This window comes from Trichomycterus rosablanca, chromosome 20 (genome assembly GCF_030014385.1).
Source record: "Trichomycterus rosablanca isolate fTriRos1 chromosome 20, fTriRos1.hap1, whole genome shotgun sequence".
NCBI lineage: Eukaryota > Metazoa > Chordata > Actinopteri > Siluriformes > Trichomycteridae > Trichomycterus > Trichomycterus rosablanca.
The window spans coordinates 10,731,746-10,745,873 of NC_086007.1; the positions used below are offsets into that span (position 1 = coordinate 10,731,746).

The window sequence follows — 14,128 nt, forward strand, 5'->3', positions numbered from 1 at the left end:
GCAAAAGATGGCTACTTTGAAGAATCTAAAATATAAAACATATTCTGGTTTGTTTAACACTTTTTTGTTTACTACATAATTCCATATGTGTTCCTTCATAGTTTGGACGTCTTTAGTATTAATCTACAATGTAGAAAATTAAAAAAAAATTAAGAAAAACCACAGGAATGAGAAGGTGTGTCCAAACTTTTGGCCTGTACTGTATATATATACAGTGCATCACAAAAGTGAGTACACCCCTCACATTTCTGCAGATATTTAAGTATATCTTTTCATGGGACAACACTGACAAAATGACACTTTGACACAATGAAAAGTAGTCTGTGTGCAGCTTATATAACAGTGTAAATTTATTCTTCCCTCAAAATAACTCAATATACAGCCCTTAATGTCTAAACCACCGGCAACAAAAGTGAGTACACCCCTTAGTGAAAGTTCCTGAAGTGTCCATATTTTGTGTGGCCACCATTATTTCCCAAAACTGCCTTAACTCTCCTGGGCATGGAGTTTACCAGAGCTTCACAGGTTGCCACTGGAATGCTTTTCCACTCCTCCATGACGACATCACGGAGCTGGCGGATATTCAAGACTTTGCGCTCCTCCACCTTCCGCTTGAGGATGCCCCAAAGATGTTCTATTGGGTTTAGGTCTGGAGACATGCTTGGCCAGTCCATCACCTTTACCCTCAGCCTCTTCAATAAAGCAGTGGTCGTCTTAGAGGTGTGTTTGGGGTCATTATCATGCTGGAACACTGCCCTGCGACCCAGTTTCCGGAGGGAGGGGATCATGCTCTGCTTCAGTATTTCACAGTACATATTGGAGTTCATGTGTCCCTCAATGAAATGTAACTCCCCAACACCTGCTGCACCCATGCAGCCCCAGACCACGGCATTCCCACCACCATGCTTGACTGTAGGCATGACACACTTATCTTTGTACTCCTCACCTGATTGCCGCCACACATGCTTGAGACCATCTGAACCAAACAAATTAATCTTGGTCTCATCAGACCATAGGACATGGTTCCAGTAATCCATGTCCTTTGTTGACATGTCTTCAGCAAACTGTTTGCGGGCTTTCTTGTGTAGAGACTTCAGAAGAGGCTTCCTTCTGGGGTGACAGCCATGCAGACCAATTTGATGTAGTGTGCGGCGTATGGTCCGAGTACTGACAGGCTGACCCCCCACCTTTTCAATCTCTGCAGCAATGCTGACAGCACTCCTGCGCCTATCTTTCAAAGACAGCAGTTGGATGTGACGCTGAGCACGTGCACTCAGCTTCTTTGGACGACCAACGCGAGGTCTGTTCTGAGTGGACCCTTCTCTTTTAAAACGCTGGATGATCTTGGCCACTGTGCTGCAGCTCAGTTTCAGGGTGTTGGCAATCTTCTTGTAGCCTTGGCCATCTTCATGTAGCGCAACAATTCGTCTTTTAAGATCTTCAGAGAGTTCTTTGCCATGAGGTGCCATGTTGGAACTTTCAGTGACCAGTATGAGAGAGTGTGAGAGCTGTACTACTAAATTGAACACACCTGCTCCCTATGCACACCTGAGACCTAGTAACACTAACAAATCACATGACATTTTGGAGGGAAAATGACAAGCAGTGCTCAATTTGGTCATTTAGGGGTGTAGTCTCTTAGGGGTGTACTCACTTTTGTTGCCGGTGGTTTAGACATTAATGGCTGTATATTGAGTTATTTTGAGGGAAGAATAAATTTACACTGTTATATAAGCTGCACATAGACTACTTTTCATTGTGTCAAAGTGTCATTTTGTCAGTGTTGTCCCATGAAAAGATATACTTAAATATCTGCAGAAATGTGAGGGGTGTACTCACTTTTGTGATACACTGTATATATATGTGAGTAATTGTGTCACAGTGTAAGTATGTGTGCAATTAAGTATGAGTGTATGTGTGTTAGTTTGTGTGTGTGTGTGTACGTGTGAGCATGTGTATATAAGCGTGTGTGTGTATGATTAAGCATGATTGTGTGTCAGAATCTAGGTGTGTTAGTGTATGTATGTATATGTGTGTCAGAATCTAGGTGTGTTAGTGTATGTATGTACAGTATATGTGCAGATGTTTGTGAGTGTTCGTATGTTAGTGTATGTGCATGTAAGTTTGTGTATGAGTGTGTGTGTGAGCGTGAGCGTGTACATATGTGAGTAATTATGTGTCACAGTGTAAGTATGTGTGTGCGAGTGTGTGTATGTGTGTGCATGTGCAAGTCGGTGCGAGTGTGTATGGGTGTGCATGTGCAAGTGCGTGTGTGAGTGTATCTGCATTTGTGCGTGTGTGAGTGAGTGTATGTGCATGTGTGCGTGTGTAAGTGTATGTGCATTGTACTGAGTGTGTGTGTGTGTGTGTTCGTATGAGTGTATATATATATGTGAGTAATTATGTCAGTGTAAGTATGTGTGCAATTAAGTATGTAAGTGTATGTGTGTTAGTTTGTGTGTGTACGTGTGAGCATGTGTATATAAGCGTGTGTGTATGATTAAGCATGATTGTGTGTCAGAATCTAGGTGTGTTAGTGTATGTATGTATATGTGTCAGAATCTAGGTGTGTTAGTGTATGTATGTATATGTGTCAGAATCTAGCTGTGTTAGTGTATGTATGTATGTGTGTCAGAATCTAGCTGTGTTAGTGTATGTATGTATATGTGTCAGAATCTAGCTGTGTTAGTGTATGTATGTATGTGTGTCAGAATCTAGCTGTGTTAGTGTATGTATGTATATGTGTCAGAATCTAGCTGTGTTAGTGTATGTATGTATATGTGTCAGAATCTAGCTGTGTTAGTGTATGTATGTATGTATGTGTGTCAGAATCTAGGTGTGTTAGTGTATGTATGTACTGTATATGTGTGTCAGAATCTAGGTGTGTTAGTGTGTGTATATGTGCAGATGTTTGTGAGTGTGCATATGTTAGTGTATGTGCGTAAGTTTGTGTATGAGTGTGTGTGAGCATGTACATATTTAAGGAAATATGTGTCACAGTCTGAGTGTGTGTGTGTGTATGTATATGTGTGCATGTGAGAGTTGAGTATTAGTTTGTGTATTTGTGAGCATGTGTATGTGTGTGCGTATGCATGCATAGAAAGGGGAATAGAGGAAATATCCTTCTGACCAACAATTATTGGCAATAAAATTAAGCAGACAATAGCTATGGAAAAATAATTTCCCAACCAGTGGATACATTAGCTAATGAGCATTTTACATTTAAAAATAAAGGATGTAATTAATTAGCAGTACTTATAGAGGACTCAGCTGTTTTGCTGAGTCATTCTCACTTCTGTTCTAATTTCCACTCTACTGTCTACAGTCAAATAAGAAATGGCAGACAGTAGTAGTCAGGGAAAAGCACAGTAAACCTTGTAAGCTGAATAAAAGAACCTTGATATTACAAAGCTTAAAGCTTATAAACACTATATTTTTATGATTTGATTTGGCTATCTTAGACACACTAATTTTAAGAGATGCATAAATCAGGTGTGCAAGCTTAATAGACAAACAATAGCGGGTAAATAGGCTGATAAGTGACACTTAGTGGCACTGTCATAGGTTCCCACCTTTCAAACAAGACATGTATTTTTCTGCCTTATAGAATAACATCTTCAAGTTCAGTTATTGTGAAGTGGAATGTCTAGGAGCAATAACAGCCTCATCTCACTATGGACAGCCTAATTATAAAGCAACATGTAAAAATGTACTGTAACATGACTAATTTCCAAACTGCCTATAAAAGCAACATCAGCACAATAACTGTACACCAATCAGCCATACATTAAAACCACCTCCTTGTTTCTACACTCACTGTCCATTTTATCAGCTCCACTTACCATATAGGAGCACTTTGTAGTTCTACAATTACTGACTGTAGTCCATCTGTTTCTCTGCATGCTTTATTAGCCCCCTGTCATGCTGTTCTTCAATGGTCAGGACCCTCCCAGGACCACTACAGAGCAGGTATTATTTAGGTGGTGGATCATTCTCAGCACTGCAGTGACAATGACATGGTGGTGGTGTGTTAGTGTGTGTTGTGCTGCTATGAGTGGATCAGACACAGCAGTGCTGCTGGAGTTTTTAAATACCACGTCCATTCACTGTCCACTCTATTAGACACTCCTACCTAGTTGGTTCACCTCGTAGATGTAAAGTTAGAGACGATCGCTCATCTTTTGCTGCTGTTTGAGTTGGTCATCTTCTAGACCTCCATCAGTGGTCACAAAACGCTGCCAATGGGGCACTGTTGGCTGGATATATTTTTGGTTGGTGGACTATTCTCAGTCCAGCAGGGACAGTGAGGTGTTTAAAAACTCCAGCAGCGCTGCTGTGTCTTATCCACTCATACCAGCACAACACACACTAACACCACCACCACCATGTCAATGTCTCTGCAATGCTGAGAATGATCCACCACCCAAATAATACCTACTCTGTAGTGGTCCTGTGGGGGTCCTGATCATTGAAGAACAGCATGAAAGGGGGATAACAAAGCATGCAGAGAAACAGATGGACTACAGTCAGTAACTGTAGAACTACAAAGTGCTTCTATATGATAAGTGGAGCTGATAAAATGAACAGTGAGTGTAGAAACAAGGAGGTGGTTTTAATGTTATGGCTGATCGGTGTATATTGGAAGCTTTATGGATTAATGCTGCATTTGATTTACCTCGGAACTAGGAAGTACTTTAAACCAGGACATTTATTTAGTTTCTCTATGTGTTTAAGCTACAAAGTGCTCATCAAGTAAGCAGCACCTGAAGTAGAGAAACTAGAGTTGCTCTCCTAAGAGCTTAAACAGGAAAAGTTGATTTACAGCAAAGCTGGACTGAGAGAGGAGTCAGGCTAATGGAAGGGTTCCTTATCATCTCAGTCATTAATCCCCACAGTGGCCACTCTAAGAGTCTCAAAGGATACAAGCAGCAACACTATATCCCTATTGATCCTTATACTATATAATTAGCTAGTTGTTTTAGAGCATAATTAAACTCAAACTTAATTATGTGTAGAGATCTAAAGTAGAAGTGTTAAATTACATCTGTTTTACAAAAGTTGTATTTTGTGGAAACGCCCACCCAGATTCAGGTTTGGAGCAAAACAAGCTCAGATCCACCTCTAATGGTCCTAAAATGGAACATGACTCACTAACAATATTAACCGCAGACTCAGAAACCTGAATCCACTTAGCAGCTCATCTGCACAACATCAATACATCTCTATTTCTGCAAGAAGAGCATAACCTGCAAGTCCCAACCCGATTTGACATTTTTTTTAACCTCTTTATTAAGTGGGCGTACCAACGTTCATGTCTATTTCAAGGATTTGACTGAATTACTGAATCTACTGTGCTACATATGGAAATGCAGGTATCCATTTCAGTTCAGTTTAATGTGCTTAAAAAACAACTGGGATTAATTACTTGATGATAATTAGTATGTATATGAATATTTCATGACCTCTAGTTGTTTTTCTTCTGTCGGCTGCTCCTGTATTTAGGGGTCACCAAACCTGATTTGGCACAACCCTCCTTGTTTTAATGCCCTCCGAATATAACAGCTATATTATATGCATAGTATAGAGATCAACACAAATACAAACTGTATTCTCTTTTGCAACATATGCATTTGTTAAATAATTCATTTATTTATTTTTATTAATCAAGTCATCCTTGTCAGGGTTATGATGGGTTCAGGACCATGTTGGCCAGTGATAGCTCAGTGGTTAAGGTACTGGACTAGTAAACAGAAGGTTGCCGGTTCAAGACCCGCCACCACCAAGTTGCCACGGTTGGGTCCCTGAGCAAGGCCCTTAACCCTCAGTTGCTGATTGTGTGTAAGTCGCTTTGGATAAAAGCGTCTGCTAAATGCTGAAAATGTAAATGTATGTAAATGTGCACCACCAACACTGGGTGCAAAGCAGGTATACACCCTGGACACTGTCCTAATCCATTACGTTTATTTTCTTTCACGCCATGGGACTATTTGAAGCAGACTTTCTACCTTTTGTATGTATTTGAGAAGCCAAAGTACATATTTACATTTCAATGTATGCTTTTATCCAAAGCAACTTACAACTGTAATTGAATCAGTAACCTTGTGATCGCTAGTTCAGTACCCTAACCGCAGAGTTACCACTGCACTCTTCCTGTGTCCATATGGGTATTCTATATGTACCAAGGCCAGAGACAAAGTCTAAACCCAGACCCAGTGATTAGCTGCATCCTCTGCTAATTCTTAAACTTCAAACTTCTTTTGGATAAATTATTATATGTTTGAAATATTTTCCTCCATGGCTGGCTTTTAACTTGGGTATTTTGATGCTAAAAGTATGTTTTATTTACATTTACATTCTTTTTTTTTTTTTTTGCTTTGTTACATTTTAAGACATGACCATTTATTTTTCTACCTTTTCTTATTATTTTTTTTATTGACAACATAACCATACTGTAACAATCCAACAGTGGTTACAAACCCACTGATTGAAGTGTAGCCCTAAGCAGCACTGGTGTTGTTTATAAGGTAAAGCCAGCCATGTTCTCCTCTTCTTTTCCCCATTCCTTCTATTTGATCCATGTATCCAGACATTTTCAACTTATGATTAATTTGTAAAAGCATGGGTTGTTTCTTACCTCTTCACCAATGATGTCAATCTTATGCTGCACTTGTGGAACCCACTGTCGGATGATAGCAAAGAGCTCAGGGATGGTAGTGCGGGGATCTGTCAGAATCTCCAAACAGGCTGGGTCATTTGGATCAAAAAATGTGAAGGCTAAAAGAGCAAAATAAAATACTTAGAGTAAAAATTTCTGACATAAAACCTTAACAATGTGCATTTTTATAATTGGAACCCACACTTCTTATTTAAAAATAGTAAGATTATTGTTGTTTTTCAAAAAAATATATGCACTATGTTAGGCAGAAAACCATACTGCAGTTTACTGATTAATTTTAATTCAGTAGCACAAGATTCTGTATGTCATTTAACTAGTATTGTGTTAGTGATTAGAATTGACTATAGCTAAAATGACATAACAGGCAACCTCCGTTTTTCAAAAGTTCGCTTAACGCCACTTCGCTTTTACAAAATACCTACATTAGTACCTGGTTTAATTAACCAAAAGAGATCCGAAGAGGATGAGCACTATTTTTTGCAGCAAGCCATTACTAAAAATGCGCAGATGCTGTTTACTTAATAATTCTGGCTTTCGCTGTATGTAAGTCTTATACTGTATATTTGATAATTTTGGGGGTCTGGGAAGAAGTAACAGTAATTACTTCTTCGCTTTCTTGCAATTTTAGCTCATGAAAAGTTTACAGGATAGGAAACCTGTATATAACTTTTTACATAAGCAGAACTGAACAAAAAAGTATGAATTCAATCACAAAAAAAATAGCTGCAAAAACCATTTAAATACCAAGATTTGAACACCTGACCATGGTCCTTTGGGCATATCTTATTATAAAGACCAATTAGTCAAAAGATTAATTATAAGGTCATGCACTGATATTGGATGAGAAGGTCTGGCTCGCAATCAACATTCTATTTTATTCCAAAGATGTTCAGTGGGGTTTGGTCAGGGCACTATAGTACAGTCACGCTGTAACAAAAACTGTTGCCTTCAAAGAGTATGTCAAATTTTAACTTCAACTGTATAAACTGTTTCTCTGTTGACTATTAATCGATTCAGACTGAAAAATAGGTCACCTACCATAATCTTTGGGGAGGGGGGCCTGGGCCGACGGGTGGACCATGGGTTTCTTGCGTGGTTCAGGTTTGGGACTGGTACATTCAGAGGCAGGCTGGGCCTCCTCTACCTCAACAGACTTCTCTTTAGTCATTCTGTGTCGTGAATGTGGCCTGAAAATAGAAAACACACCAAGTCAGACAGCAGGGCGTTAAAATGACTTATTAATTATTCAGCAAGTGCTGATGCCACACAGATACCACTCAGTGAGCTTTCTTATTCTGATGCTGTTAATAAAAAGATAAGATAATTAATTTACTCTTTAATAAGTGTTCCAAAAAAGGACTTACAGTACAAGTGTCAGCCTTAGATAAGAAAGTACAAGATTGGAAAAGTGCTACCACACTGAAGACCATTTACTTTGACTTTATATTATACTCTCTTGTAAATTGTATTGATCAGCCCTAGATAGCTTTCTTTAGAGCATATGACAACTTTAAGCCTTAAGCCTTAAGTGCAATAAAAAAATCAATAACACAAATGGCAAAGGGTGTATACTGACATTAATCACTGGATTCTGTATAGATTTTTAAACTCTCTTTTCTGTGTATACGCCATTGGTTGTGGAACGTTTAATACTTTACACAAAATGCTCTTGTTCTGGATAAATATTGTCTGATTATTAATCATCAAATTTAGCTGGGTATTAAAATATAATTATAAAGTAAAGTTTTATTTGCTTTGAAAAACTGGTGAGCCAGTAAATTATATTTTTCGTAGTTATAGAGGCTTCTGTTGCTATAGTCATTGTACAGGTCTATACTTTTAAGTGCTTGTTATCAGAAACAGCATAAATAGTTAGTTTCCATGGGAATAAGAGCTTTGTTGAGTATCTACCATGCAAATGCTCTTCCAGAAGAGGTACTAAGTTTAGCCAGACATTTGGAGTCTGGTGAAAAAGGGAATGAGTCACATAACACTATATGATTTAATAATTAATAAAATAGGATTGTATTTAATACTTAAAATATTTCTCAGTCTACTAATTTTACATTTACTGTGTGTTCATAAACATGACACAGATCATACATGTGAACACAGGATTGTCATGAAGCAGACCACCATCATTACTGCTGCTCACTTTCTTACATGCAAGGGTGGCACGGTGGCTCAGTGGGTAGCACTGTCGCCTCACAGCAACAAGGTCCTGGAATCTTGGTTCGATCCCCAGGTGGGGCGGTCTGGGTCCTTTCTGTGTGGAGTTTGCATGTGCTCCCCGTGTCTGCGTGGGTTTCCTCCGGGTGCTCCGGTTTCCTCCCACAGTCCAGTGCAAGTGAGGTGAATTGGAGATTGTGTTCGATATAACCTTATGAATCTTGTGTAACTAGTAACTACCGTGTCTGTCATGAATGTAACCAAAGAGTGTAAAACATGACGTTGAACTCCAAATAAACAAACAAACAAAAAATCTTACATGCAGAGAGTAGGCTTGATTTCTTTGAAAATGTCTGTATGTGATCATAACTGGAATATCTGCAGCTTTGATATACGGGATTGAGGCTTCCGTGAAGGAATGCATCTGCTCCAAAATGAATGTCTTAAATCACAACTGAACTTTGTTGGTAATCACATGAACAAGCAGGGGTCCTTGGTTCATAAGCCCATGGTTATGTGAAGCTTACTTACCTGTGAACAGTGTTACCTGTTTCAGCAGCATTTTAATTCATGACAGTTGGATTTTGACCATCTATACATAATTCATTCAAGCATAGGATGAATTTTATACTTAACCTGGGCAAAAAGACCACTGCTCCATGTACTCTGCTTTTTTGGGACAAAAAATTATGTATTCTAATCATTTAATCACAGTGTTAAGTACCAGTTGCAGATTTTTTTTTAGTTCTCTGACTGTCCCTTACAAGTGTATGTAAATATAACCTTAACCTATTTTTTATAAATCTTATGATGCAACTTCAAGAGAAAAGGTCGTATATTATCTGAGCATTGATTATTACAGCAAATATTTGGTGTGTCAAATATTAATGCCTGACTCTTGCCTGACTTGGCACAACAAAGCTGGCCATTGCCTTTCTTTTACTTATCAGTAAAAATTAACAAAACAATTCCTAAAACAGCGATTATAATAGTTTGTTTATATAACTAGTACTTAGAATACCATATACAGTGTATCACAAAAGTGAGTACACCCCTCACATTTCTGCAGATATTTAAGTATATCTTTTCATGGGACAACACTGACAAAATGACACTTTGACACAATGAAAAGTAGTCTGTGTGCAGCTTATATAACAGTGTAAATTTATTCTTCCCTCAAAATAACTCAATATACAGCCATTAATGTCTAAACCACTGGCAACAAAAGTGAGTACACCCCTTAGTGAAAGTTCCTAAAGTGTCAATATTTTGTGTGGCCAGCATTATTTCCCAGAACTGCCTTAACTCTCCTGGGCATGGAGTTTACCAGAGCTTCACAGGTTGCCACTGGAATGCTTTTCCACTCCTCCATGACGACATCATGGAGCTGGCGGATATTCGAGACTTTGCGCTCCTCCACCTTCCGCTTGAGGATGCCCCAAAGATGTTCTATTGGGTTTAGGTCTGGAGACATGCTTGGCCAGTCCATCACCTTTACCCTCAGCCTCTTCAATAAAGCAGTGGTCGTCTTAGAGGTGTGTTTGGGGTCATTATCATGCTGGAACACTGCCCTGCGACCCAGTTTCCGGAGTAGGGGATCATGCTCTGCTTCAGTATTTCACAGTACATATTGGAGTTCATGTGTCCCTCAATGAAATGTAACTCCCCAACACCTGCTGCACTCATGCAGCCCCAGACCATGGCATTCCCACCACCATGCTTGACTGTAGGCATGACACACTTATCTTTGTACTCCTCACCTGATTGCCGCCACACATGCTTGAGACCATCTGAACCAAACAAATTAATCTTGGTCTCATCAGACCATAGGACATGGTTCCAGTAATCCATGTCCTTTGTTGACATGTCTTCAGCAAACTGTTTGCGGGCTTTCTTGTGTAGAGACTTCAGAAGAGGCTTCCTTCTGGGGTGACAGCCATGCAGACCAATTTGATGTAGTGTGCGGCGTATGGTCTGAGCACTGACAGGCTGACCCCCCACCTTTTCAATCTCTGCAGCAATGCTGACAGCACTCCTGCGCCTATCTTTCAAAGACAGCAGTTGGATGTGACGCTGAGCACGTGCACTCAGCTTCTTTGGACGACCAACGCGAGGTCTGTTCTGAGTGGACCCTGCTCTTTTAAAACGCTGGATGATCTTGGCCACTGTGCTGCAGCTCAGTTTCAGGGTGTTGGCAGTCTTCTTGTAGCCTTGGCCATTTTCATGTAGCGCAACAATTCGTCTTTTAAGATCCTCAGAGAGTTCTTTGCCATGAGGTGCCATGTTGGAACTTTCAGTGACCAGTATGAGAGAGTGTGAGAGCTGTACTACCAAATTGAACACACCTGCTCCCTATGCACACCTGAGACCTAGTAACACTAACAAGTCACATGACATTTTGGAGGGAAAATGACAAGCAGTGCTCAATTTGGACATTTAGGGGTGTAGTCTCTTAGGGGTGTACTCACTTTTGTTGCCGGTGGTTTAGACATTAATGGCTGTATATTGAGTTATTTTGAGGGAAGAATAAATTTACACTGTTATATAAGCTGCACACAGACTACTTTTCATTGTGTCAAAGTGTCATTTTGTCAGTGTTGTCCCATGAAAAGATATACTTAAATATCTGCAGAAATGTGAGGGGTGTACTCACTTTTGTGATACACTGTAGGTGCACTGCTTATTATGTTTGTCTCTATAAGAATTTAAGCTGTAATATTTGTATGACATACACTACATGGACAAAGTATTTAGACATCCCTTCAATTTTTTTGAATTGCTAACAGGTGTAATAAATGAATTATGTAAAAAAAAAGTATATGTTTTCAATTTTGCAGCAACAGTTTAGATAAGGGTCTGTTCCGATTCTGTTCCATCATTACCTTGTCCCACACACAACAACTGCAACTAGAAGTTAGGATCAAACAAGACTCTATTCAGAAACAACACTATCTATGCCAACCAACAGCACCCATTGTTAAAAAACTAGAAGGACCAGCATGGATTTAAGATTGGTTGAAGCTTTTAATGCTAATTGGTGTTTGCCCTGTTAACAGGCAGATTAATCAGGAACAAAAACTGGTGTTGCAGCAACAACTACACTGATTGTGTTGGCTGCTCATGATGGGCACTACTATAAAGCAAAAAAAATCTAGCAGGTCTAGCATTGTTACAAGTAAACAATCAGTTTTTCAAGCTACAACAACAACAATAAAAATAGGTGTCATTGAAATGCACCAGGCAGTGTGGGTATTGCACAGCTCTAAGGTTGTGAGTACCACAATCATGTCGTTTCCTCCTGTTATTTTCTTTTCCCTAAACCTCCTAAAAATGCCGTTTGGTGAACTGGCTACTCTACATTTGGCCATGGGTTGTGAGTGACTTAGTTTGTAAGTAAGTGTGTAATGCCCTAAGAAAGACTGGCACCCTGTCCATAATATATTATTGCCTTGTGGCCAGTGTTTTATAAGGCTCCAGCCCCTACACGTGACCCTGATCAAAATGAAGTGCTAACTAAGAATGAATAAATAATAACAACAACAGCAACAATAATAGGTGTCATCATTATTCTATAGATGCTGGAGGTTCAGCACAGCTTCCAGAGGACCTAGGTTTAAACCTTGTGTTCTGTCTGTCAAGAGTTTGCTATGTATGTTCTCCTCATGTTTCAGTGGATTTCTTTTATACACTTCTGTAGATAAATTACCTCTACATGTGTGTTGCCTTGTAATTGAATGGCACCTGTCCAAGGTGTATTCCTGCTTTACGGTCAATGTTTTCGATGGTGAAAGAGTGAGGGGGAGGGTTGCTGGCCGTACCACAATACTGACCATCAAAATATGAAATAATAAAAATTAATACCACCACCACTGCTACTTCAACTATTATTAATAATAATAATAATAATAATAATAATAATAATACATTAATATATGAATAACTAACATTATCGATAACAAATAAATGAATAAATTAACAACAAAATAATAACATTATTAATAACAGCAGTAGTAATAATAATCTAGTAATAATAAATGAACAAATAAACAACAAAATGGTATTAATAATATTCATAATATTAATAATCAGCATCATCCTTATTATAACAGTAGGGGGGCAGTAGTGTAGGACTGTGTAAATGTGCATGCTGTTTTGATAATGACCTACAATTTCAATCGTATTCTTAATATGTTCTTTCCTATGTGACACATATACTGTAAATAATACTAATGAAATGTTATTAATAAAAAGGACAGAATTATTGTTGTTCAAATTGTAATGTTTTGCTGTTTAATCAACGACAGCAGAGAAACGCCCATAAACGCATCTGCGTATTAACATCAGTCTGCACTTGTAATTTGACATCCTCCTCCTCGATATAAAGAATATCCTCACATATAATGCATCATTTTACACTAACAATCACGACGCAATATTAACTGCGTTTTTCCCTCATGCACGTCCACCTCCTCTATCTGTATATCAACAACAGAACATGGATGCTCCATCACGCACAAAGCAACGTATTTCCATTCAGAGCAATCCACTACAGCACAGTACCACACCGGTGCATGGAACATACCTGATCACAAGCCGCAGATTCCACACCGCGTTTTTCCTCAGTGATCTGTTTTATAGATCAGAAATAAACAGAAAGAATAGATCTGGTACAGGGATCCACGGATGGATGTGATGCTGCTGCGTCTTGCCTCTCTCCGTGTGCTTGCGTCAGCAGCGTGACTCAGAGCTGTACCAGCCTGACCACCAATCACATCCCAGCACACCCCAACCAAGCCTGACACTGCTTCTAGAAATCTCACTGCATGCTGTCCCCATTTACAGTTCTCACCAACGATTACACCCCATGTTAGGCCATTTTACTTCTCTTATGCTCTAGTAATACTGTAGTAATACAATAGTGCAGGCCCTTAAATATATGGGTACACATATCAAAATAGAACCAAAGCATGACTGTGCTTGTATTTACATTTATACACTGTCGAGTCACATTGTTATGACCACCAGATAATATCCAGCAGCTAGACGGGCTGGGAGTAACTCAGTAAGGTCCTGGTAGGTATTCACAGTTATCTGGAGCCATGCTGAATGCAGTGCATCCCACAACTGCTGGAGGGTGCATGGATGAGGATCCATAGAGCAGGGGCGGCTTGTTCCTTAGGGCGATCGGGCGACGCACCACCAAAGGATGAAAGGGAAGAAATTTTTCTATCACAGCTGTGACTGTTTTGGAGTCAGTCTTGCCTCGGAATATCGTAGTCCAAT

The 14,128-nt window shown here is 39.3% G+C and overlaps 1 protein-coding gene across 1 annotated transcript in view; it reads right to left on the reverse strand.

Moving 5' to 3' along the window:
* clip3 (CAP-GLY domain containing linker protein 3) overlaps window positions 1-13,550 on the reverse strand; it is a 31,803-nt gene extending 18,253 nt beyond the window's left edge. The window contains exons 1-3 of the mRNA XM_063016233.1: window positions 13,428-13,550; window positions 7,715-7,863; window positions 6,635-6,774 (exon numbers count right to left, since the gene is read on the reverse strand). Coding sequence (XP_062872303.1) covers window positions 6,635-6,774; window positions 7,715-7,844 — 270 coding nt within the window. The 5' untranslated portion in view covers window positions 7,845-7,863; window positions 13,428-13,550. The remainder of the gene's footprint in view (window positions 1-6,634; window positions 6,775-7,714; window positions 7,864-13,427) is intronic.
* Between the last annotated feature and the right edge of the window lie 578 nt (window positions 13,551-14,128).